Source organism: Danio rerio, chromosome 17 (genome assembly GCF_052040795.2).
Source record: "Danio rerio strain M-AB ecotype USA chromosome 17, GRCz13ab, whole genome shotgun sequence".
NCBI classification, from domain to species: domain Eukaryota; kingdom Metazoa; phylum Chordata; class Actinopteri; order Cypriniformes; family Danionidae; genus Danio; species Danio rerio.
Window position 1 is genome coordinate 32,077,501 of NC_141037.1, and position 23,261 is coordinate 32,100,761.

The window sequence follows — 23,261 nt, forward strand, 5'->3', positions numbered from 1 at the left end:
ACTTCCCTTATTACTCAAATTGCTCTATTTTGTTGTAATTGTTCTAGTTTAGCCAGGAAGAAAAAAATTAAAGGAATGACTTTAATATATTTACACACTGTAAAGTGGCAACCCATATAATCTCCTCATATTACAAAGCAGCTATACTGTACATGACAATTACACAAAAAAAAAAAAAAAAAAACTTTTTTTTTTCCCACTTACTTCCATCAGCAAGTCTTGCAATCACTATCCCACTGCCGCCCCTAGCAGTGATCATGAAACCTGCTTTGAAGACTGACAAGATTGCCAGTCCCTGAGCCTTGGCAATGACATGAGCTGGCATGAGGTTGTGGAAAAGACAGAGGTAAATGAAAATGAGATATTACAACTGGACTTGTGCAATGCAAACCTGTTCAGAATGTAGTTTCAAGGACTAAAAAAAAATCTAAATCGATTTGCAAATGCAAGATAAAACAGGTAGGCAGAGTTGATTAGTGCATTCTGTTTTCACGCAGGTTGCACAGACATGGTGAAGTCACTGAGTGAGTTGCATTCATGTCACTCTCTAAAGACGTGCATGAACAGATACTTGGCAAAGGATTGGCAGAAAGACTGCTCGTCATGTACACAGATGACATCAGTCAACAGAAATGCTAACTTTAGCAGTTAATAGCACTTACATGTCTGGCATGGCTGCTATTAATGCATCAGGATGAGTCTATGCTCCTAAAGTATGAGGAACTCTGGCCTCAACGACTATTCTGAGCAACATAGAAATGCACAAAATGTCAAAAAATAAAACATGAATAAATGGTGTTTATTTTTTGCCACAGGAATTTGACCTTTGTGGCTAAGTTTTGGTTCAAATGGATCTGAAAAGCTAGTTCAGTGGTCTAAAATTATTTGTGCAAAATGCTACTTGTCCACAGATAACAATATAATATAATATAATATAATATAATATAATATAATATAATATAAATTTTCCAAATGAACTGATTTGTATCATTTTGGGACCACTGCATTACGAGTGAGCATTTAATAAAAAAAAATAAAATAAAATAAAAAAAAAAAACTTTACAATTTGCCAACATGAAGCCAGGAAAAACGTTTAAATACAACGCAAAAACACTTGAAGCTTAAATAGGTGTCTAAGGCCCGGTTTACACTGCCAGTTAAATGTGACCCAATTCAGGTTTTTTGCTCATATGCGACACAGATCGGATCGGTTCTATGACAGTGTAAACACACACAAAAAAAAAACCCAGCATGTATTCGTATATTCAGAGATGGGTCTCATGCCTCCTTCATATGTGGAAATAAACCAGATATAAATCAGATATGTAAATGGACCATCATGTAACAGGCAGATCGGATTTAGAGGCATTCTGTTTTGTACATCATTAAACTTAAGACTTTGTGTTACTTCTCTGCTGTTTAATGAGGTGGAAGAGCGTGTATGGAGACGCCAACGCGGTAAACAACAATGAGGAAAGTGGTCAGTTCCACAATTTTATGATTTTACAATCATTTTAATGTTGGGCGATCTTCGCACATTTCACAGAGCTAAAAGCAAGAAATTTTTTCCATTGTGGATAGTGTGGAGCAGAAGCTAGAACCTACCTTTATGCATGTGCGACAGCATAAATTGTATGGCAAGTGTAAACACATGAATTGGATATGGGTCACTATTTAAAAAAAAACGTGCAAACAGACTGGCAAAAAATAATCAGATATAGGCACCAAATCGGAATTGGGACTCAAGACCTGACCATGTGTATGGGGCCTAAAAGACATTGAACTAGACCAAACATAGGTAAAATAAACCAATGAGTAACCACTTAAAAAAAAAAAAAAAAAAAAAATAGAATTAGAACAAAAAAAAGGTACTGTTGTCAAACAAAACTCACTTATTTAGGACAAAACAAATCTGTTATTTTTGTTTGGATGAGAATAAATAAACCAAGGCTCATTTTGATTACATACCGCAACATATTTTTCTGGAGAGTGTCAAATACAAATCCCAGGAGCTACATTTTTCTTTGCAGTTTTGTTTTTGCAAAATCCACCAGAGGCAGCTGTTTACGGTTTTTGAGATCTCAAATTTCTCTACTGTTCTCTCGTAAATCCACTGAAGACACTGTCAATGGACTGACTGACTGACAAATCATCTGGCCCACTATTCTCCTTCCCTAAACCCAGCCAATAGTGTTGTTTTAAAAGCACCGATTGACCCCGTCCACCCACTTTCCTAAACCCAACCGATAGGGTTTTAGAAGTTAATCCAGAAAAAGTTAAGCGCCCGTGACTTATGATTTATTTACTTGTCAGTTTTATTTTTTTGGCTTCCGTTTTTGTTTTGCCTGCTTTCTGCAGCCATTCTTCACCAGACTCGAACCCCCTCGCAAGACCGCTGACGTATGTAGCGAGCTACTGGGCAAGCATAACAGCTGGAAAGCAGTCCATATGGAGGCAAGTGCAAAAAAACAAAACAAAAAAACAAAAAAAAAAAACGGCATCATACTGCCCCGCTGCATTCATTTTAAAAATGAAATGCAGCCATACATGCTTCTGGCTGCATAATTCGCGATCTACAAAAATGTATATAGGGGACGTTTTCAGAAAGAGCCTATGTTGGAATAAATAGCTATAATGGTATAAATTTATTTTATTAAATCCAGTCATTTAAATGCTACATTTCCCTAAAACATCATGCCTTAATCCAATAAAAACTAGTGATCCAATTTTCCTCGTTTTAAAAGCATTTAAGCAGTCAAAGTCAATTTAATGCAATTAATCTCTATAACACAAATGTTTTTTTTTTCTTTTGCATTCTTATAGGTTTACAACAATAACAATAATTACCTGGAATAAGCTTGTCAGGCCCCATTCTGTTGGATATTTCGGTGAACTCTCTGAGGATCTTGGCGGCCTTCTTGGCCTCAGACTTGAGGTTAGCAGGAATGGGATTATTCACTGTAAAAAAAAAAAAGAAACGTCAGAAACATAACTCTTTTTTGCCTGCGTCACATTCCAACAATCTAAAACGTCAAATGCCTGGTAGGGCAAATTTGTAGGATGATTTGCGGCTTCCTGAATGCTTTCAATTAATACAAAAACAGTTCTCTCATGTTACTGTTCACATGTAATCTCAAATGTCAAAATCATTTAGGCTATAGGCTATATTTAACCACTTTTTGAACATGGTGACAGACCAGATATATAATCACCTAAATGGCCTGTGCCTCTATCAAAAGTCTATCTCCATTTTAATGACGAAAAGTTAACGATTCATTAACATATCAAATGTCAGCATAACCAAATGGGTAATTTTGCTCATCTCGTTAATAATGGTTCTAATTATATTAGCCATACAGTCAGCGATGATTGGAGTGTTAATATTCATGCTGGTGACTTTGGGCCAAAAAATGTGTCTCCCACGAGTCATTGTCTGAGTCAGATTTGCCTCTGCTGCTGTTGTCTTTCCATAACAGCTTATATCCAAGCCCAAACAACGACAGATGCTAGTATAAAAGTGAACAGGTCAAGCCAATGTCAAATAATAAAGTCCAAGTCATTTAAAAAATAAATAAATACCCCATTTAAAAAGAGTAAATCGTTTTACATTTGGCTTTACGTCTGACAAAAACAACCGAGCAAATCAGAAATTACAAGAATGTCAATGTATAAATGTGAATGCATGAACAACATTTTAAAATAGCATGTCACTTGCCCAATGTGGGCAACAAAAGCATTCCATTTAAATACCACCACACCCTCATTTTTTGACATGGATATATTACTTTCCAGGAAATGATTTTTGAGGGATGAATCACAATATGTATATTGGGGTGATAAAGCACCCTTCTGCTACACGTGCATCATCTCTGTGGTTTAGCCAGGGAGGTGCTTGAAAAGTCACTTTTAACGCAGTCTTTCCGGTTGAAGAATTCTTGCAAAACCAGCCACATACATGGAATAATTATGCCGTGCACCTCCTTTTATAAACCAATACCAAACTATTACAGTATTTTTATCCAGGTCCCTAACAATTTAAATAGATTTGGTAGAAGAAATGGCCTGTTGAAGCACCTGTTGTAAAAAGCCTAAAATGACTGTTAAACATCTTACTTTTGATCTAGTTCTTGTAACATTGCACTATTTTGTCAACATTTATTATTATGTATTTGTTTAGGATATGGCGACGCAGTAGCACAGTAGGACAAAAAAAGTGTTGCATGCAGAACTGTTGCAAGCAATTTAATTGTGTTGAATTTAAACAAACAAATTAAATGTATTAATGTTCAACTTAATAGGTTTGTTTAAATTCAACAAATAAATTGTTTACAACCACTTAACATACAAAAATTGAGTAAATCCAAGGAATCAGCTTTGAATAATTTTTTTCAGTGTAGTGCTGTCGCCTCACAGCAAGAAGGTCACTGGTTCGAGCCTTGGCTGGGTCAGTTGGCGTTTCTGTGTGGAGCTTGCATGTTCTCCCTGCATTTGTGTGGGTTTCCTCCAGATGCTCCGGTTTCCCCCACAGTCCAAAGACATGTGGTACAGGTGAATTGGGTAGGCTAAATTGTCTGAAGTGTACGAGTGTGAATGAGTGTGGATGTATCCCAGAGATGGGTTGTGGCTGGAAGGGCATCCACTGCGTAAAAACGTGCTGGATAAGTTGGCAGTTCATTCCGCTGGCGACCCCAGATTAATAAAGGGACTAAGGCAACAAGAAAATGAATGTTTAGGATATGTTTACATGTTCTGATCACCATGCCTAATTATTAGCAATGTTAATATTACTATAATTATCTTAAATATTCTTAAGAATGAAATATTCTGTTCATTTCAATAAAACTACAGTTTATCCATTCACTCATTCATTTTATTTTTGGCTTACAACTTTTATTAATCTGGGGTCACCACAGCGAAATGAACCGCCAACTTGTCCAGCATACATTTTACACAGTGGATGCCCTTCCAGCCGCAACCAAACACAGGGAAACACCCATACACTCTTGCATTCACATACACTACAACCAATTTAACATATTCAATTTACCTATACTGCATGTCTTTGTTTGGACTGTGGGGAAAACTGGAGGAACCCCACACAAACACGAGGAGAACATGCAAACTCTACACAGAAATGCCAACTGACCCAGCAAGTGCTCGAACCAGTGACCTTCATGCTGTGAAGTGATCGTGCTACCCACTGCGCCACCATGACACCATGAAGTACAATTCATGCATTCATAATAAGAAAAATGTTTAAGTATCACACAACAGATTTAATGCAGTCAAAACATTAAGGCCCATTCCTAACTCTTTTTTTTTTTTTTTTTGTACCCCTATCCCTTCCTCTTGGCCCTTACAACCGAGGGCTAAGGAAAAGGGCTTCAAAATTTACCCCTAAGAATTGGGACAGCACTTCACCACCTGCACATGTCACCATATGTCCTCGCGATCTCATGCTTCATGTGAGACCAGACTATCGCCACTGCTATAGTTATTCCAGTTGTGTTTTTTATTGGTATTTATCTTCAGGAAATCATATCAAGGTATATAGTATGTTATGATAACGATGTAATGTGGCAATAAGATCGTAACTGTGCTGTGTTTTTACACAGTGCCATATTCAATGTAAACACACCAAAAACAACATTAAAATTATAGCAAACACTGTAAAATGTCAATTGGCAGGCAATAGACATTGCTGACAGGGTATTCGAGTGTCAGAATGCTGTGGGACTGCTGTACAGGAGTTATTAATAGGGATTAGATCTCAAAATTTATCCTTTAAACACGAACGCGGTTATGAATATAATAAAACACATGTTTGTTTGTCGTAAAAATTCGTAATAATGACAAAAAATAAAAAAAATAAAAAATAAATACTCATTTGTGGATCTCATTACTTCCGGGTTCAGCAACACTGCCTTTGTGGCAGGTATATCCTGGGAAATTTTCATACCCCTTGGTTTCAAGTGTGGTCCTGAAAATTCTTTGTTCGAAGGGCTATTCACCCCTTTCTCTTAGATTTACGCCTTCAAGCTAAAGAGAATTGGGACACCCCTACCCCTCGTTTTGCTCGTGCACAAAGGGGAAGGGCTAAGGGGTAGAATTGGGATTGGGCCCAATTTAATCACTGAATATTTACAGCGTTTTTTAACCTTGTTCATTTTCTAAAGCATTTCTTTCCCCTTGGTTTGGTTTATGTTAACACTGCAAATAGTGCTCAGATCTGCGCTAAAACAATCAGTCTGAGATGATCCACGGAAATACTGGTTACAAAAAAACCCCAGCATTGGCAGATTCTCAGTGAGGTCTTTATCACTACAATGATCACGTTCCAGAACAAACTGGAAAATCAACTCAAAACAGGGACCATGTCAGAGAAAAAGGGGATTTATATTTTGCCTAAACATTTAATGTTGCAAAGTGAATCAAACCAAAAAGAAAAGCAACATTAACGATTTAGTCGTAGCTTGGGAAAAAGGGCAATAAAAACATACATTGGTTTTTAAACCTGCACACTCTTAAAAAAAAAAAAAAAAAAAAAAAAGCTGTAGATCCAAAAATTAAAACTAAACCAATACAGTAATTGGGGCAAAACCTGAGGGAAAATCTAGGCTCAGTCTGGGAACCAGTTTTTCCCTGTGCTGAATAAATAAACTTTGTATTGACATTGACAACATCCTGCTATTAGACAATAGAGGGGGCTAGTATTTTAAGAAAGATGAATGTCATAACACACACTCACACTTCTTATTAAGGCAACACATACCTATTTCTGTAATCTTTACATTTTAGAGAGCAGGCTCATTCCAATCACTTGCATAACTTATACAGCAAAGTTTAACACAAGGTTAGTTTGTTCCTTCCCCCAACTAGGAGCAATAGTAATATTGATTCTTGCCTTCACATAAAAATCAACCCCATGTTTAGAAGATCACATGAAAAAGCAGATGACTAACAAAGAACTCATTCACAGTTGCTTCAGATTATTTACTATGTAAAAAAAATAAATAAAAAAACAAGACAACCAAGGTCATGTTGCTTTTTTTTTTTACACCATTTAAAGTGCCTACAAACTATTACTCATCTTGAGGAGGATTTAAAGACTGCTCTAGCTTGAAAAGAACTGCAAACAACGGGACACAAGATATGCAAGATAAGTGAATCTTTGCTGGACCTGAAGACCATAATCCAACAGCATAGTGCTTTCACGTAGTAATAATTTCTCATCTGTAGATATACAATGTGTCAGTATGCCGGGCTGTGGCTGGTAAAACCTCTATGACTCTCTTTCACTACAGTATTAAAAGGTCTGTGTGTGGTGAATTTTTCTACCACTTGTCATACAACCCTTGATGTAATTAACACACTACAAAAATTACTATATAGAACTGTCATTAACGCATAACATTTTTCAAACTGGGAGATACCTAAAGTTTTCTACGCAAGCAACTTATGTCAGAAAGCATCTCATCTATCAGATATTCTGCCAAATCAACTCTCAAAAGAATGTCTGTCTGAGTCATCAGTCTAACCTGATCTCATGACGTGGTTTTAAAGTGGATTTGTACGCATAGAAGAACGTAAATGGCAAAAAAGGAAAATAAAATGAAGGTGTATTGTCTTCTCATCTGGCAGACCATACGGTATGCAGTATTTCTTTATTCACGTCATTTATAACATACAAAGTCCTGGGAATAACATTTTGTGAGTTATTGACATTTCTTTATTGTTTTGCAAGGTAATTTGCTTTGAGATGGCTTGCTGAATTCTATTCAGCTAATAAAAAAAAATAATAAAAAAAAACTGTTTAACGGCATCCTTTTTGTAACATGTACACTTATGACTGCATGTGTGAACATCTTAATCATTGCAGATCTCCTCAAATGTCTCATACATTTTATATATATATATATATATATATATACACAGCATATGTATGTATATATCGCCCAGTAAAAATGAACACATAATTTTTTTCGTAACCTGGTAACAAGTACAGCGAAAAGATTGCAATATCAAATTATAAGGCTAAAAGAAAACATCTGTTTCTAAAGTATTGGAAGCAGACAATTACATGTGTATAAAATTAAGAAAATATAGGAATAAAAAAAAAATTAAATAAAAAATAATCAGTTTGGCAAGCCGTTTTTATAAAAAATAATTTAGAATTGCAATAAAATACCAGCACAATTTCCATACTGCTCTTTCATTTCCATAAAGTCTTGAATTTTGCTAATAATACATTTAATAACATTTTTCAAATGTTAAAATTCTAGATTCAGACATTATTTTGCCACATTATTTAAAATGTGTCTAAGAAATAGCTATTAGCTTTTTTTTTGGTGGGGCCGGTGAAAATCTTGCCATGGCACGTAAAAATCTAGTGAGTGAGTGAGTGAGTGAGAGAGAGATATATTAGTCCCCCACCCCCCTTATATTTTTCCCTTTAAAACTAAAAAAAATAAAATAAAACCAGAAATATTAGCACTCTTATCTTTTGACATGATAAAAATACATAAAGAATACAAAAAGTACATTTGTTCTACATATGCCAAAATTCAATAATTCAATATATCATCAGTTATGGGGAAAGTTCAATTGGAAAGTAATGCATTACAATATTGAGTTACCCCAAAAAACAAGAAGTTGTGTTACTCAGTTACTTTTTATGGCAAGTAAGGCATTATGTTACTTTTGAGTAGGGCCAGAAGGAATCTGCGGACATTGTTTGCTATTTCTGTGGAGAAATAGCAAACAAAACAAAAAAATCTGTGGATTTATGCAGAATTATTTTGTGTGTTTATAACTAAAAATTTTAGTAATTAAATTAATTAATTTTCTTTTCGGCTTAGTACCTTTATTAATCTGGAGTCACCAAAGCGGAATGAACTGCCAACTTATCCAGCATATGCTTTTATGCAGCGGATGCCCTTCCAGCTGCAACCCATCACTGGGAAACATTCAAACACACTCATTCATACACATACACTATGGCCAATTTTGTCACATTTACCGAACGTATTTGGACAGAACACGGGGAGAACATGCAAAATCTAAACAGAAATGCCAACTGACCCAGCTGAGGCTCGAACCAGCGATCTTCCTATTTTGAGGCGAACGTATGTCACCGACACAGACATTGAAATGTTAAATTTTACATTGTTGAAAAAGAAATTTATATTAAAAATTTATATTTTATTGAGTGTATATGCACACTCATTCACACATACTGTACACCACGGGCAACTTAGCCTACCCAATTCACCTATACCACATTTTTGGACTTGTGGGGGAAACTGGAGCACCCGGAGGAAACACGAGGAGAACATGCAAACTCCACCAAGAAACACCAACCAACCCAACCAAGGCTCGAACCAGCAACCTTCTTGCTGCGAGGCGAACTGCGCCCCCATGCAGATCTAAAAAAACTTAATATATGAAATAAAAAATAATACCTTTTAAACTTTAATCTTTACAAAGCAAATCCAATTAGATCCACTTATTTGTTAAACAAAGCAGGTTTCTCATATATCTACTAAAAGACTGAAAATATTACATTTATACACTGTACTGTAAATAAATCATATGAACATTTTCGTATCAGTCAATAAAAATACTGACATTTAAAAACTGAATAAATATAAATTTCACACATTTACACAAGTAAATTAATGGACTCAATGATGAGCTAAAAATCTGCAGATTTTTGCGCAAGCATATTCCATGTGGGCCTACTTTTAAGTAACTTTTGCCCTTTCAATTTGGTTAAAAAAAAAAAAAAAAAACACAACAACAACAACAACAACAACAAAAATATGTATGTAGGCCCTGCCCTGTCTTAATTTCTGTTCTCTCATTGTATTTGGGATTCAAGGCGACTACGTTCATATTAAATAAGCAATTTATTTTTTTTAAAGTGAACCAAGATAAAAACCAAGTTAGATATTACTACTTAATTAAAAGCAGTTCTTTGCTAGTTACTTAGAAAAGTAATATTATTACATAACTCATGTTACTTGTAATGCGTTACCCCCAACACTGGGGGTGCATGTATAATTATAAAGGTAACACTTTACAATAAGGTTCATTAGTTAATGCATTTACTAACATGAACAACACATGTACAGCATTTATTAATCATAATTGAACATTTACTAATGCATTATTAACATCCAAGTCCATGCTTGTTAACATTAGTTAATGCACCATGAGTTAACATGCACTAACAATGAACTACTGTATTTTCATTAACTAATGTTAACTAACATGAACAAATACAGTAGTAAATGTGTTGTTCATTGTTTGTTCATGTTAGTAAATGCATTAGTTAACATTAACTAATGAACTTTATTGTAAAGTGTGACCATTATAACCATGCACAATATTTATATTTTGAAGGACCTCATAATATCGTGAATATTCATTTTATAAACTTTTAGAGTACTTCACATTTGATACTTTTCACATATTAACATTTTAATATGTGTTCATTACAGCACAAAAGGCTTGGAGATTTAACTGCTTAGCTTAATATTTCAAACATTAATATTTTTCACAAGCTAATCTGGCCTGCTAAACTATTGATTGAAAATGATGACTATTTATAGGGCTATTGTATAATGTGTATTGTACATTATGCAATACGGCTCCAATAGTTAACAGTAATTGAACTAAGCTCACAATGAAAATTGACAAATGTATGTAAAACTTAATAATTATTAATATTAAAATGAGTTTTAGCATTTTAGTTCAGATGCTCCCATAGAAAAGGAATTACTAGGCACCAGAAAGAAGTAAATGCACAGTAACTACAGTATAATGACAGTATTTGCAAGGAGACAAGAAGGTATTGAGGAGTGCAATTTTCAGGATAAAAGCTTCCCACTGTTTCTGGACAGAGGGCCTCCGTTCCCCATGTCACAAGTTTTAAAGATGCCAACGAGGGGATTCTCTACCTAAAATATTCACACTGATACTGTAATTCATGTTGGCAAACAGAAAGTATTCATAAAAGTAGCTGCAAGCAAGTACGTCATAAGCAAAATGACAACCTATCCAAGCATTTTAGTAAGCATAACAGTAGAATAAAATGCTTATTTGCTTCTGCAGTTAGGGCTGGGCGATATGGCAAAAAAAAAAAAAAAATCTATTTTTTTTCATAAAGTTTGACCAATTCATGATTGCGATTTTTTTTTTTATTGTGTAACTAGTCAACTTAAAACATTACAACAATATGACTTCAGTAAAATTCTCTTTATAAGCAACAAGTACTTTGTACTTTTTAATGACCATGCCATATATAAATTGGTGAACAAGGTGTAAATAAAATGCAAAACAATTTCACAAGTTAAATATCGTTGCAAAAAATAAATTATATATATATATATATATATATATATATATATATATATATATATATATATATATAAAGCTAAATGACATCATGGGTTGGATACTTTTACTTTTCACAGCTTTTACCGCTCATCTCTGCTCGTGTTCAAACCAAACTAAGATCAGCACGGTTCGAACTAAAGCACCCTTTCCACTGCACACAAAAAACGACAAGCGACAGACTGGAAGTCATTCATTTCCAATGGAGAGCAGTCCGGGAGCTGCATGGAGTTCCGATCATCTTCGTATGCGGAAAATTTGGATCCGTTGAAATATTTGAACTCCTGCGACTCCGTATGCGACCTGCCGACTGGATATGATGTATTCCAGTGTTGTCCAAACAGATTCGTGCGCGAGATGAAATAGGAGTTTGTTTTTTGTTTCGTTTTTTTATTATAAAAAGTCTATTAAAAAAAAATAAAAAAAATCTGTTCATAAATGGAAGAAAGTAATAAAAATAAAAATTTGGTTGTGTCCAAATGTTGTATGCAGTGGAAAGGCGGCTTAAGTGCGGTTGCGGTTTTTCACATGGCAGGTTTTTACATCCTTCATACATGTTGAGAGATCAAGATTATCGACTTGATAAGGGAATATGTCTTGATAATCCACACAGGTTCTAGCTCTCAGATGCATGCCCACAACTTCATGCATTGGGTTAAATTAGGCTGTCCAGTCTCCATGTTCAGTCCGTCACTACCATGATTGAAACCCAGACAGGCAGTCAGGCAGAGTAATACAGAGAGTCGACCAAAGCGCATTGGTGCAATTATAAAGCATCTAATATTTTTATTAAAAAAATAAATAAATAATAATAATAATAAATCGCGATACCTCGATTTAATATAAAATTAAATCTTAACCGTAAATTCTAAAAATCTGAAAAAAATAAATAAAATGACACACAGCCCTATCTGCAGTTATTTAATATTATTCAATCACATTTATTGACAGATTAATAGGTTATTCATATAGCACACTGTATACAGAACGGTAATTCAAAGTGCTTTACATAAACAAGATTAAAAGAAACAAAAAACAAGTACAAGAAATAAAAACAACAAAGAATAAAACGGATTAAAAATGTGTTTAAACAGGTTTTAAGGAAAGGACAAAAGGGGATCCTTGGATGAAGCACAGGGCACATTCAATAAAGGCACATTTAAACAGATGCATTTTAAGTCTTGATTTGAATGTGCCCACTATTGGAGCACATCCGATTACATCTGGAAGCTGACTCCAGCAGTGGGTGGTGTAGCTAAAGGCAGATGCACCCTACTTTTGACTGACGCCAAATGGAAATTTGACACCAAGTGGATGAACTAGGTATTGTATCCCTGGTTTAAAACGCATGCAAGAGCGGGTTGCCAGATTGACGACACCAACAAAGGCTGATTTAAATAGTGTTATAAATAAAAGCAACGGCACGCAACAAAGAATATTTTCCATAATAAAAAAAGAGTTTGTCCTAACCAACAGCTAAAATTTATAATTTAGAAACTGCTTCTATTTCTTGCACCTGAACAACTGAAAATGGACAATGATCATCTCGGGTACACCTCATGTGCTTTATTCAGTGTTAAATGCTAATAATGAGTTTGAATGCCATTTTACATGATATTTATTGCTATACTACTACAAGCAGAAACAGATCTTAATAATAAAATAAACCATTTGAAATTGGGATTCAGCAGGTACATTTAATTATGTTAGAGATTTAATATGCATTTCGTTGGAGTGCAGTAAGAGCACATTCTGTATATTCTGTGCTTCTGAATGGCTGCATTTAAATTTCTGCTGTGTTTAGTGTGGTGCAAACAGCCCAATTGCTCTTCACTGCAAATCTCATCACGTAGAGTGTAGTTAGGACATTTGCTAATTAATAACCTCAAGTGGAACTCTGAATCTCATTTCGGAGGCTGCTACTGTCCACCGGAGGCTGGATTTCAGTCACAGATGCATACTTTGAGAACCTTATAACTAAATGAATCAAATACGTGGTTTTCCAACAAGGCAACCCAGGGTACTGAATTATACCTGGCTAAACTGGCATTGGGCAGGTAAATTATGATACGTAATGCCCATGTTCAAAGCAGAATATCTAGCTCAGGGGTGTCAAGCTCAGTTCCAAAAGGGCCGAAGCCCTGCACAGTTTAGTTCCAACCCTGCTTCAACACACTTACCTGTAGGTTTCAAACAAGCCTGAAGGACTCAATTAGTTTGATCAGGTGTGTTTAATTAGGGTTGGAACTAAACTGTGCAGAGCTGCGGCCCTTTTGGAACCGAGTTTGACACCTGTGATCTAGCTTATGCATGCTTCTTAAATAATTTATGCTTTAAAATGTATTTTGAATGTAACTCGGAGCCAGTGTAAAGACCTGTGGACAGGTGTGATATGTTCTGGTCAGAAACCTGACAACAGTGTTCTGGTTAAGCTGCAATTGTCTGAGTGTATTTTTGTGAAGGCCAGTGAAGAGTCCATAACAGTAATTTACCCTGCTGGTGATAAAAGCATGAACAAGTTTCTCTTAGACCTCACTGCTTTAATTAGGAACACTAAACGATCTGACTCCATTGTTGGCTTATTTTTGTTGTCTATTGCCAAGATATGGATACATCTTGAGAACCTCAGCTTTGTTCACTAGCTTTCAGTTTTGTCTTGGTTTAACTGAAGTTGGCACATACAGCTTTCATCCATGCATTGGCAGAAGGCATCAATGGGGTTGTAGGCATTAGGTGGTGATGCTATACACTAAAATAGCTGTGGTAAGAACAAAGTCTCTCTCATTATTTAGCTCAGTTGGAGTATATAAAATGTTTAACTGAAGAGGTGCCAGAATTGAACCTTGTGGAATACGTCATCTCACCTATACTGACATAGTATCTTGGGGAGTGTGACAAAACAGACATTTGTCATCTGTACAATCTCTTCCAATATTTTACCATCGATTCCCTTGAAATCAGACAGAACTCAGTTTAAAACTCTTGTTTCTTTAACAAAATAGTTAACAGAGTTAAATAAATTAATCGTGTTGGGTTCGGATTGTAAGGTCCAGCCAGTTAGTTCAATCCCGGTGTCTACTGGTGGATAAAGGTTCACTGCATGTTCGGTCTTTCCAGTGCACAATGTTGATTTACTTTAAATTGAACTCATATCTAACTAATTTTAGTGTGAGGTGGTTTAGAATATGAATATATTTATCTGACTCCAATTATAAAAGATTGATAAGATTTAGTTTCTTTTATTTAATATTACTTTAGATTATGATTGAATATTCTCTTCGGTTCGTTATTGTATTTTATTTTCGTTCATTCGGATTCCTATAACATCCTGAGTCTTGTACTGGCTGAGTATACAATCTCTTAAGCACAAGCATGTCAGTCTTGGTCAACAAACAGTGCCGATTAACCGCTATCCTAAAAAGGCAGAACCCTACTTACTCAGATATGGATTTTTTTGTGCGCTCCCTATAGATCTGCTTTCTACTGAATCAAACAAAGCCATTTAGTCATACTATGGTCATTACTATAGAATTAAGCAGACCAATTTACTTAAACTATTAATAACTTTAATCACTATACGATTCAAATAGTATTATAAGTTTACAGATGAAGGTCTATCCCCTTAGATAGCCTTTTACAGTCCAAGTGTACATGAATTAAAGCCAATGTGTTAGTTGAGCTCTAAGAACATCGTATAGCATGCCACATTGCTCCGTCTATAGTGTTTTAGTCCATTACTAACATGTACCAGGGCTTGTGGTGTTATGGACTTAACGTAATCTACTAGAGATAATAACACAAACTCTGTTTAAATAATTTAAAACAGAATTTATTAGTCAGGTAAACATGTAATATGCCAATTCATTTAGTCAATTGATAAACGATCAATATAAGACATCAAATTCTCAAAGAAAAATCCAAAATTAAAAGATGCATACCCGACTTTAAAATATACATAGCGTGGAGCTCTAATGCTTCACGGTATGGGCTGATCTAATAACAGAATCGTGCCGAACAATTAGAAACTTTACCACAAGTAGAAAATCCAAGAATCTCCTTGAGGAAAGGGGTGTGTTGAATAACAAAAGGTATTTGCATTTATTGTAATAGTTTCTGCCTATAGGAAAGGCACAAACCGCTCAGAGTGGTTCAAAATATACATCTATTGTTTTAATTGTCTATTTCTGAGGGAATGAGACCATTGTATCAGTCGCACTGAGGCATTTCAAATAATATCAAACATGATAGATGGTCACTTGGATAAATATTGAACATTCGTATTTTGAAATGACCATTCTGTATGAGTTGGGTGAAAAGGGTCTGAGTGACCAGGGGGTTTCGGGGGATGTTTCATATGTAAATGAAGGAAAGGAGGGGAGCTGGTTTTCTCAAATTCCAACTTGCTGTGTTGTGAAGCCAATTGTCTCTGTGTTTTCAGCTCATGTTTGAATTTTTAAAAGACATCAAAATATTTGTGGTATCTCAAGTCTTACAGGATCTTTTGCCGGAACGCGTCAACATGGTACAATCACCAAGTATGTAGTACAGGATACGTTAAAACGTAAACGCGCCTTTCCCTTCAGACACTTCAGAGCACAGGGGATCACAGGACTGATCATGATACAAAGATAACAACAGATGGAGATTCGGCTTTGGGGAATAAAGGGTTAAAGTTTGTTATCACAACAATATCACAGTACAGCCAACCTAGTGCTGTGTTTGTTACTGTCATTTTTCTGAACTTTGATCCAATAATCTACGTTGCAGTGTGGGATTCGCCAGCCGTTTGCTATTAAAGGAAGAAGCAGCAGAGGCTTTTATTTATGGGACATTGTCAGACTTGGACAGGGACAGTTACAGTTCATGTGGACCAGTTTCTTCTTCCTCCAGATCATAACATGCAAGTGTAATTAAAATTGTTGCCTCGCTCTCTGTAGTCTGCAAAATATGCATTTAATTGTGTGTTTTAACTTGCAATCGGTCCATGTATAATCAATTATCTATTATAGATCAGTGCTTGTACTGTATCTCAGGTTAAATCTTTATGGGGCTATTTACATATTGCGTACAAAAAGCTGAAAATGCAACGTGTGCTTCTTCCTTTACCGGTTTAAATGCAGTTCTAAACTCACAATCCTCTGCCATTTGTCTTTGCTATAGCCACCATCAGCTGTTCCTACACACACATGGCATGGTCAATTTTTAAAATAGTTAAACTTTTGCCACTGTGTGGATTAAAACTGAATGAGTGTCGTTGTTGTTACTTGGGGTTAGACTTAAGAGTAGAGTAATATGCTGATGTTAACTGCATTGCTTAATTGCATTCCTGCATTGGGCTCACACATATTCTCTGTGCTCTGACTCCTTCATAGGCCTGCTGGGCGTTTCTCTGTCTCTCACTGAACCCAGTCGTCCACCCACAACAGACTTGGTCATCTGATCAATCACTGCAGCATAGCCACACGCAAAGAAGGTGTTTAGAAACAAATGAATCACTGAACAAATCATATGGAAGTCGCTGAGATAATCAGATAAAAATAAATGCATTTTATAAGAAAATAAGTGTTTGACTTTCCATGCATATCAGCCTGTTGTGGAAGACCCTCAAAACCAAAATATGACCTTTTATAATGCTTAATAGGGGCTCTTTAAATTATATGAAAGTTAATTTTAATATGCAACAACATTTTATATTATTTTTTATAATATTATGGTTTGACAAAATAAATGCATATGTGGGGCAAAAAAAAATCCTTTCAAAAACATTAACTAAATAAAAGCTTTTAATTAAATTTTTGACTGGTAGAGTACATTAAAATTGGCATCCTGTTGGTTAAAAGCGCAATTCGAAGCGCAAGCAAAGCCATTTGAAAAGCACCAGTTTCGACCCTAATATCAGCTGCCACTGAGTAATGTGAGCCTTGGGTTCTTTTATGATTTATGCCTTGTACAAGAATCTACTCTTTCTGTTATTAGCCCATGACTTCGATACATGTGTCTGCAGCAGCAAAAGGAAAAAAAAAAAAAGACCAAGTACCAAGTGAATTCAAACACAGAATCACTAAAGCAAAAAAGGCACTGAACCTTGTGGCCTATGAACAGTTGGATGGGGAATTAAAGGACTGAGGCAGTTCCCTCTATTACGTGGGGAAATTTTTCCCAAGAGTTGAGAACAATAACGAATACTGTAAACTTCACATTGTATAACCTTAGAGCAATCGTCTGTTCCAATCTGATAAGGACGGTAGCAACAAAGGCTTTTTAAGTTGTCTTAGGAAGGCTTATTACTGTGCCAATAATAATGGATGATTTTGTTTTCCAGCCATTTCCTCATGCCTGTAAAGGCTGTGCTGTCATACAGAGGAGGTGGATTAATAAATGCAGCTGTCATATCAAACATAACAATGAGAATACAATTTTTCTGATTACTACTGTAAAAATAATTACCGCTTACGCAGATAATTAGCCAATAAGTGATTAACATAGCAAAATAAAGCATGTAAAATGCAAATACCTGGGACAGTGCAATTATGTCTTAATTTGTAGTTTGAAGAGATAATGAACAATTATGGATGCAGCAATGATCCAGAAAGAGAGCGAGAGAAAACATCTGTCTGTCACTGACACTTACAGTGGAGGCTGTTTTAACACTTCAGACAAACAACTTAATGCACACGATTCAAGAAAACTTCTTTGGCGTGAAATACTGACATTCCCTTTTTCAGGGCTCAACAGAGATTGTCAAGGTGTGGTGAACGGAATGCAAAAAGTGTAGAAAAAAATGTAAATATAGTATAAAATGATACAAATGGACATCTGAGGTAGGTTCCAACAAACCATTGAAGGCGTTATAATGTAGAATTGAGAAACCCTTGTTATTAGCGACACTGGCAATTTAGTGAACTGCAGCCAGCTGCTTATTGTTTAGAAACTTGCATGTGTAACGCATTATGATAAACTTGAACTGAACTTATTTTAGATCTTTAAAAAAAAAAAAAAAAAAAAGAAAGAAAGAAAGAAAGAAAAGAGTTAGAAGCACTTTTGCGGCTGTTTGTCCACATAATAAACATCCAGACGCTGCTGAGAGTGTGGTTTAGATTAATACAAGGGGTGTCCATGTAAAGGGACGGCCTTCTAAACACTGGCCACCACAATTTAAATAAATTATGTACATTCAGAATGGTTAATGAAGTGAAAAAAGTGCAGCACCAAGATCAGCCACAAAAAAAAAAATAAAAAAACTGATCATGAAATCGGTTTCATACATGAATTAATTCATTCAGGCCTTTCAGTCAAAAACCATGCACATTTAAAGAGATAGATTAACATGTATAAATTTTCTGTAAAAATCTGAATTATACATTTAACATGTTATCCAAGTATATAAACAAGTTTCCAATTAGTACATTAATATGCAGTATAGGTGTTGTTTTTTTTTAAGTATAAATATAGTAAACAATCATTTTAAGGAAAATAACTACACACTTTTAAAAAGTAATTTACGTATAATAATAGTTTGTATATGGGCTACATTGTATAAGTGACTATAAACTGTAAAGATTTGGCTGTGTGAGATGACAGATTGAATTAAACCAATTGTCTTCACATGATTTAATTGGCAGTATACGGTAGAATGACCGAGCTGTATCTGCAATATATCTGAAAACGTTATAAGAATGATTTTCACATTTTACACATTTTTTCAGAAAAGCGTAAACAATCACACCCTTTTGATATTTGCACCAAATCATCCCAAGTCCTTCACTTCACTAACTACACAAATAATCTACTGGCTGACTTTGTCATTTTTCATATAAACCACAATAATGAAGTGATTAATACATCACAATTCTTAGACCCCTATGTAAAGGGATAGTTCACCCAAAAGTGAAGAGGAAAAAAAAAATCACCTATGTGGTTCTAAACCTTTAGAAATGTTTTAGTTCAACAATTTTGAACAATATTAGAAATCTGAAACCTTCACTTCAAAAGTATTTGATGTTCCTACTACGGAAGTCAGTGGTTAACTGTTTACAACATTTAAAAAAAAAAATTTTATCTTGTGTATACAGTGGAAAAAAGAAAAAGAAAAACTCAAACCAGTTTGTGACAAGTTACTGGAGACTAAATAAGTGAATATTGAGTTTTGGCTGTGAAGTGTGAACTAAAGCATTTAAAAACATTAACAGAGGTACTTCAATGTCAAATTGAGGTAAAGTTACTGTACTTTGATAAGAAAAATCCCATTAGTTGCCAATGCCCATTTAAAATGTGCAGATAATAGTTTTTTTAACTAAATTAGGAGAAAGTCCAACTGTGCGAGTATAAAACCAACTTTACCACAATAAATATTAAAGGGACAATCCAGACCACGAGAATGTGTCTGTTCCTAAGTGGATTATACATGCATCTACTTTCCCACAGGTGTTCTATTAAACGCTTGTCAATCAAGCAAACAGTATGTATTACCATGTGTGGCAACAAAAACCACGTCATAACAAAGCAGGTATTTACATCATCTACTCTGAGTCACTTTGTAGCTAGTAGTCACAAGTAATAGTTAAAAAAAAAAAAAAATAAATAAATAAATATATATATATAAATATATATATATATATATATATATATATATATATATATATATATATATATATATATATATATATATATATATATAAAATCGTCATCAAGAAAAGAACCAATGAATATAATCTACAGACTGTAACTTCATATAGCTGATAATAATAATAATTATAGCTAAGTTTAAGACTAAACAAATGTTGTTATATTCGCTTGTAAACGTCATTAAACAGATGTCTTGACATGGTGCTTTCCTGTAAGGAGACACTGACATCCAATGAATACCATGATTGTTTTTAAGCAAATTATTTTCCGTGTAGTATTTAGCACACCCTACAAAGTGTAATAAGCCCAGGGTACCTCTGTGAACAACACACAAATGTCACTGAATAAGCAGAACACATTCATACAACAGCACAGAGAAGTGAACGGACTCAACTAACGTACGTTACACGATGTGTTATATACATGAGGGAGAATGAAAATCTTTCTCTACTTACTTATGAAAACCGGACTAAATTTTCCAGGAAAGACGACTATCTCGAACTTTCAAGCGGACTTTTATGTAGTCTCACCTGGTGTAGAAATGATTGCGATCACTTCCGATACACCTGCCAAACCTGTTTACATTGCGCTTAAAGGACCCGTAAAGAAATTAAATCTAAAAGCCTTTCATTACGTTTGATAAGTAACGTTTCTTAATATCATTAAGTAAAGCCGTACACTAAATGGTTCGTCACAATTATAGACCGCTTTTTCCACGGTAAGTTATAAAGCGATTAAACTGCTTGTCAGCATTTTTGATTCAGGCAACATTTGGACACATCAAGGAAAAATGACGTTTGACTTGACTAGGACCCCTAGCGCGCTCTGGTGTACACAGAAGCGCGTTCTGGTGAGCTCATCAACAGTGCAGGTAGCGCGCCTGAAAGCAAACAAGCTGCAGTTTATGAGTGATGTTTCTCACAGACAGTGTATGTCTGTAGAATTATAATACATTTTTAAGAAGTAATGAAATTAACAACGCACATAAAACAGCTTTTTCTGCTTTATCAGCACAGGTGAGAGTTTATAGACAATTTTAAACAACTGATGTCAAACTGCTTTTAGAAATGATAGGAGATTTATAATATTTTATTAAGCATCCCGTCAGAAAAAAAAAACATTTTTGACCGTTTATCTGGACGCATGTATGTGCTTGTATATGCTTTTTTTAATAAAAGCATCTGCAATAAGCTTGATGTAGTTTATTAAACCTCATTTGTATTGTTGCATTATATTGAGCTCAGATTTATAGCCTTCTGGTTTTTCACTTGTACCAAAAAAGTGTATAGATTGGATATTTTACAGTTCTTCAGAACTTAAAAAAAAAAAAAAAAAAAAAAAAAAAAATATATATATATATATATATATATATATATATATATATATACACACACACATACATACATACATACATACATATATATATATATATATATATATATATATATATATATATATATATATATATATATATATATATATATATATATATATATATATATGCATACACTAAGCTTACAATTCAAACATTTGAAATAAATCTGTCCTCAAAATTTAACAGGAATGGTCTCCAAACTTTGAAGGATCTATTATTTGAGCCTTGGGTGCAATATTTGAGTTTTCTAACTTTAAATATATCATGACATTTTCTACCCATTTAGAATGTGTTGGTGGTTTAGTTGACTTCCACTGCAGAAGTTTAAGCCTTCGGACCAACAAAGAAGATAAAGCTAGTGCATTTAATAGACCTGCTGGTAGTGCAAGGTTTTCAGGTGTCACACTAAATATTGCTATTACTGGATCTGGTTGTATCTCCTTTTCACACATACAAGAAAAAGTCTCAAACACAGCAGACCAAAATGGTTCTGGACACGTCCTGAACATGTTGCCCAAGATGGCCTCATCTCTGTGGCACCTAGTTGGATCAATTTCTGGGAATATTCTTCACAATTTACTTTTAGCCATGTATGTACATTTTAGCCATGTATGGAGTATTAGGTTATCATTATAAAAATATAACATTTTAGTAAAGGCAGCTCATCAAATGCAATATATGTATGTGTTATGTTTATTTTTAGCTCGCAAAGTCACTTAGCATATTTATATTAATAAATATTATCAGCACTTAACATTTGCTGATTTTCCAGACACTTTTTCATTTTGTTTCAAAATTTAAAAATGCAGGACTGTTAAATAATAAATTGAGTTGTTTTATATAAATATAATGTGATCCAATCGCTTAAATCAAAATGTTAATAACATCCCTTAATTTAGATTACAAAGTAAGTTACTTATAAATGATTAACTTCAAAATTATGGGAACACAGAGTCTGAATGTTACTCCTTTTCCACACGCAGCATCACATTGCCATTCCTCTGGTGGTCATGTGCTCCCTGACAATATGAAATGATCTAACAATCTGATGTAAACACAGACGGAGAGAAAGTCAGGATAACTGGACTACGCTTTGCCTAAGATGACCCCCAAAAGTTATGACTTCCATAAGGCAGTGGCATAACTTTCTTCTCCTTGCCTCTACTTGGAAACTAAGAGAAAGACATGTAGTTCGCTTCTCCCATCTGGGCTTCATACATCCACCCCCTTAGTTGTCAGTCATCCACACCCAACTATGCGAGAAATGTTACATGCGTCTCATCCACTGCATGGTAGACGGCATTCTAACATTTAACAAACACCTGGCTTCAGCATAAACAGACCTTATGCAGATACTACAGATTTGCTCCTGTTTAGCACAACAGAATTATTGGCCTGATATGTTCAACTGCTTTCCAAAGCTCTTTTGTCACTGCAAAGCACTACTGTTTGATCCCTGACTCTGCAGAGGTTTAAATTAGCGGATTAAAGACTGCAGTTTGGATAACTGGAAAATCTTCCAATTGATTTTGACTCTCGGTATGATCTGGACATGATGATTTGTTACGGCTAATGACCGTAACAAATGTAAGCGATTCGCAGAGGTTGGTTTTGTCATTTTGTTAAGTTACTTAATGTATGGACACTTTAGGGTTTAAGAATATTTGAAATATTGTAGAAATATTTGTAATCTATAAGCATTTCAAGGTTTGGTGTCAGTAAATATTTAAATAGAGTTAAATAGATCAAATGTGACTGCAAAAGCATTCATAATGTTGCAAAATATTTATATTTGCGTGCTGTCTATTTGAATTTATTTTTAAACAAAAAATTTGACAATAAATTGGTAAGACGTTGTGTTTAT

At 34.7% G+C, this 23,261-nt stretch overlaps 1 protein-coding gene across 1 annotated transcript in view; it reads right to left on the reverse strand.

The window, feature by feature from the left end:
- sh3yl1 (SH3 and SYLF domain containing 1) overlaps positions 1 to 20,775 on the reverse strand; it is a 50,665-nt gene extending 29,890 nt beyond the window's left edge. Inside the window, 3 exon segments of the mRNA NM_001423240.2 lie at positions 205 to 318; positions 2,848 to 2,958; positions 20,478 to 20,775. Of these exon segments, the coding sequence (NP_001410169.1) occupies positions 205 to 318; positions 2,848 to 2,958; position 20,478 (226 nt within the window). The 5' untranslated portion in view covers positions 20,479 to 20,775.
- Positions 20,776 to 23,261: the final 2,486 nt, after the last annotated feature.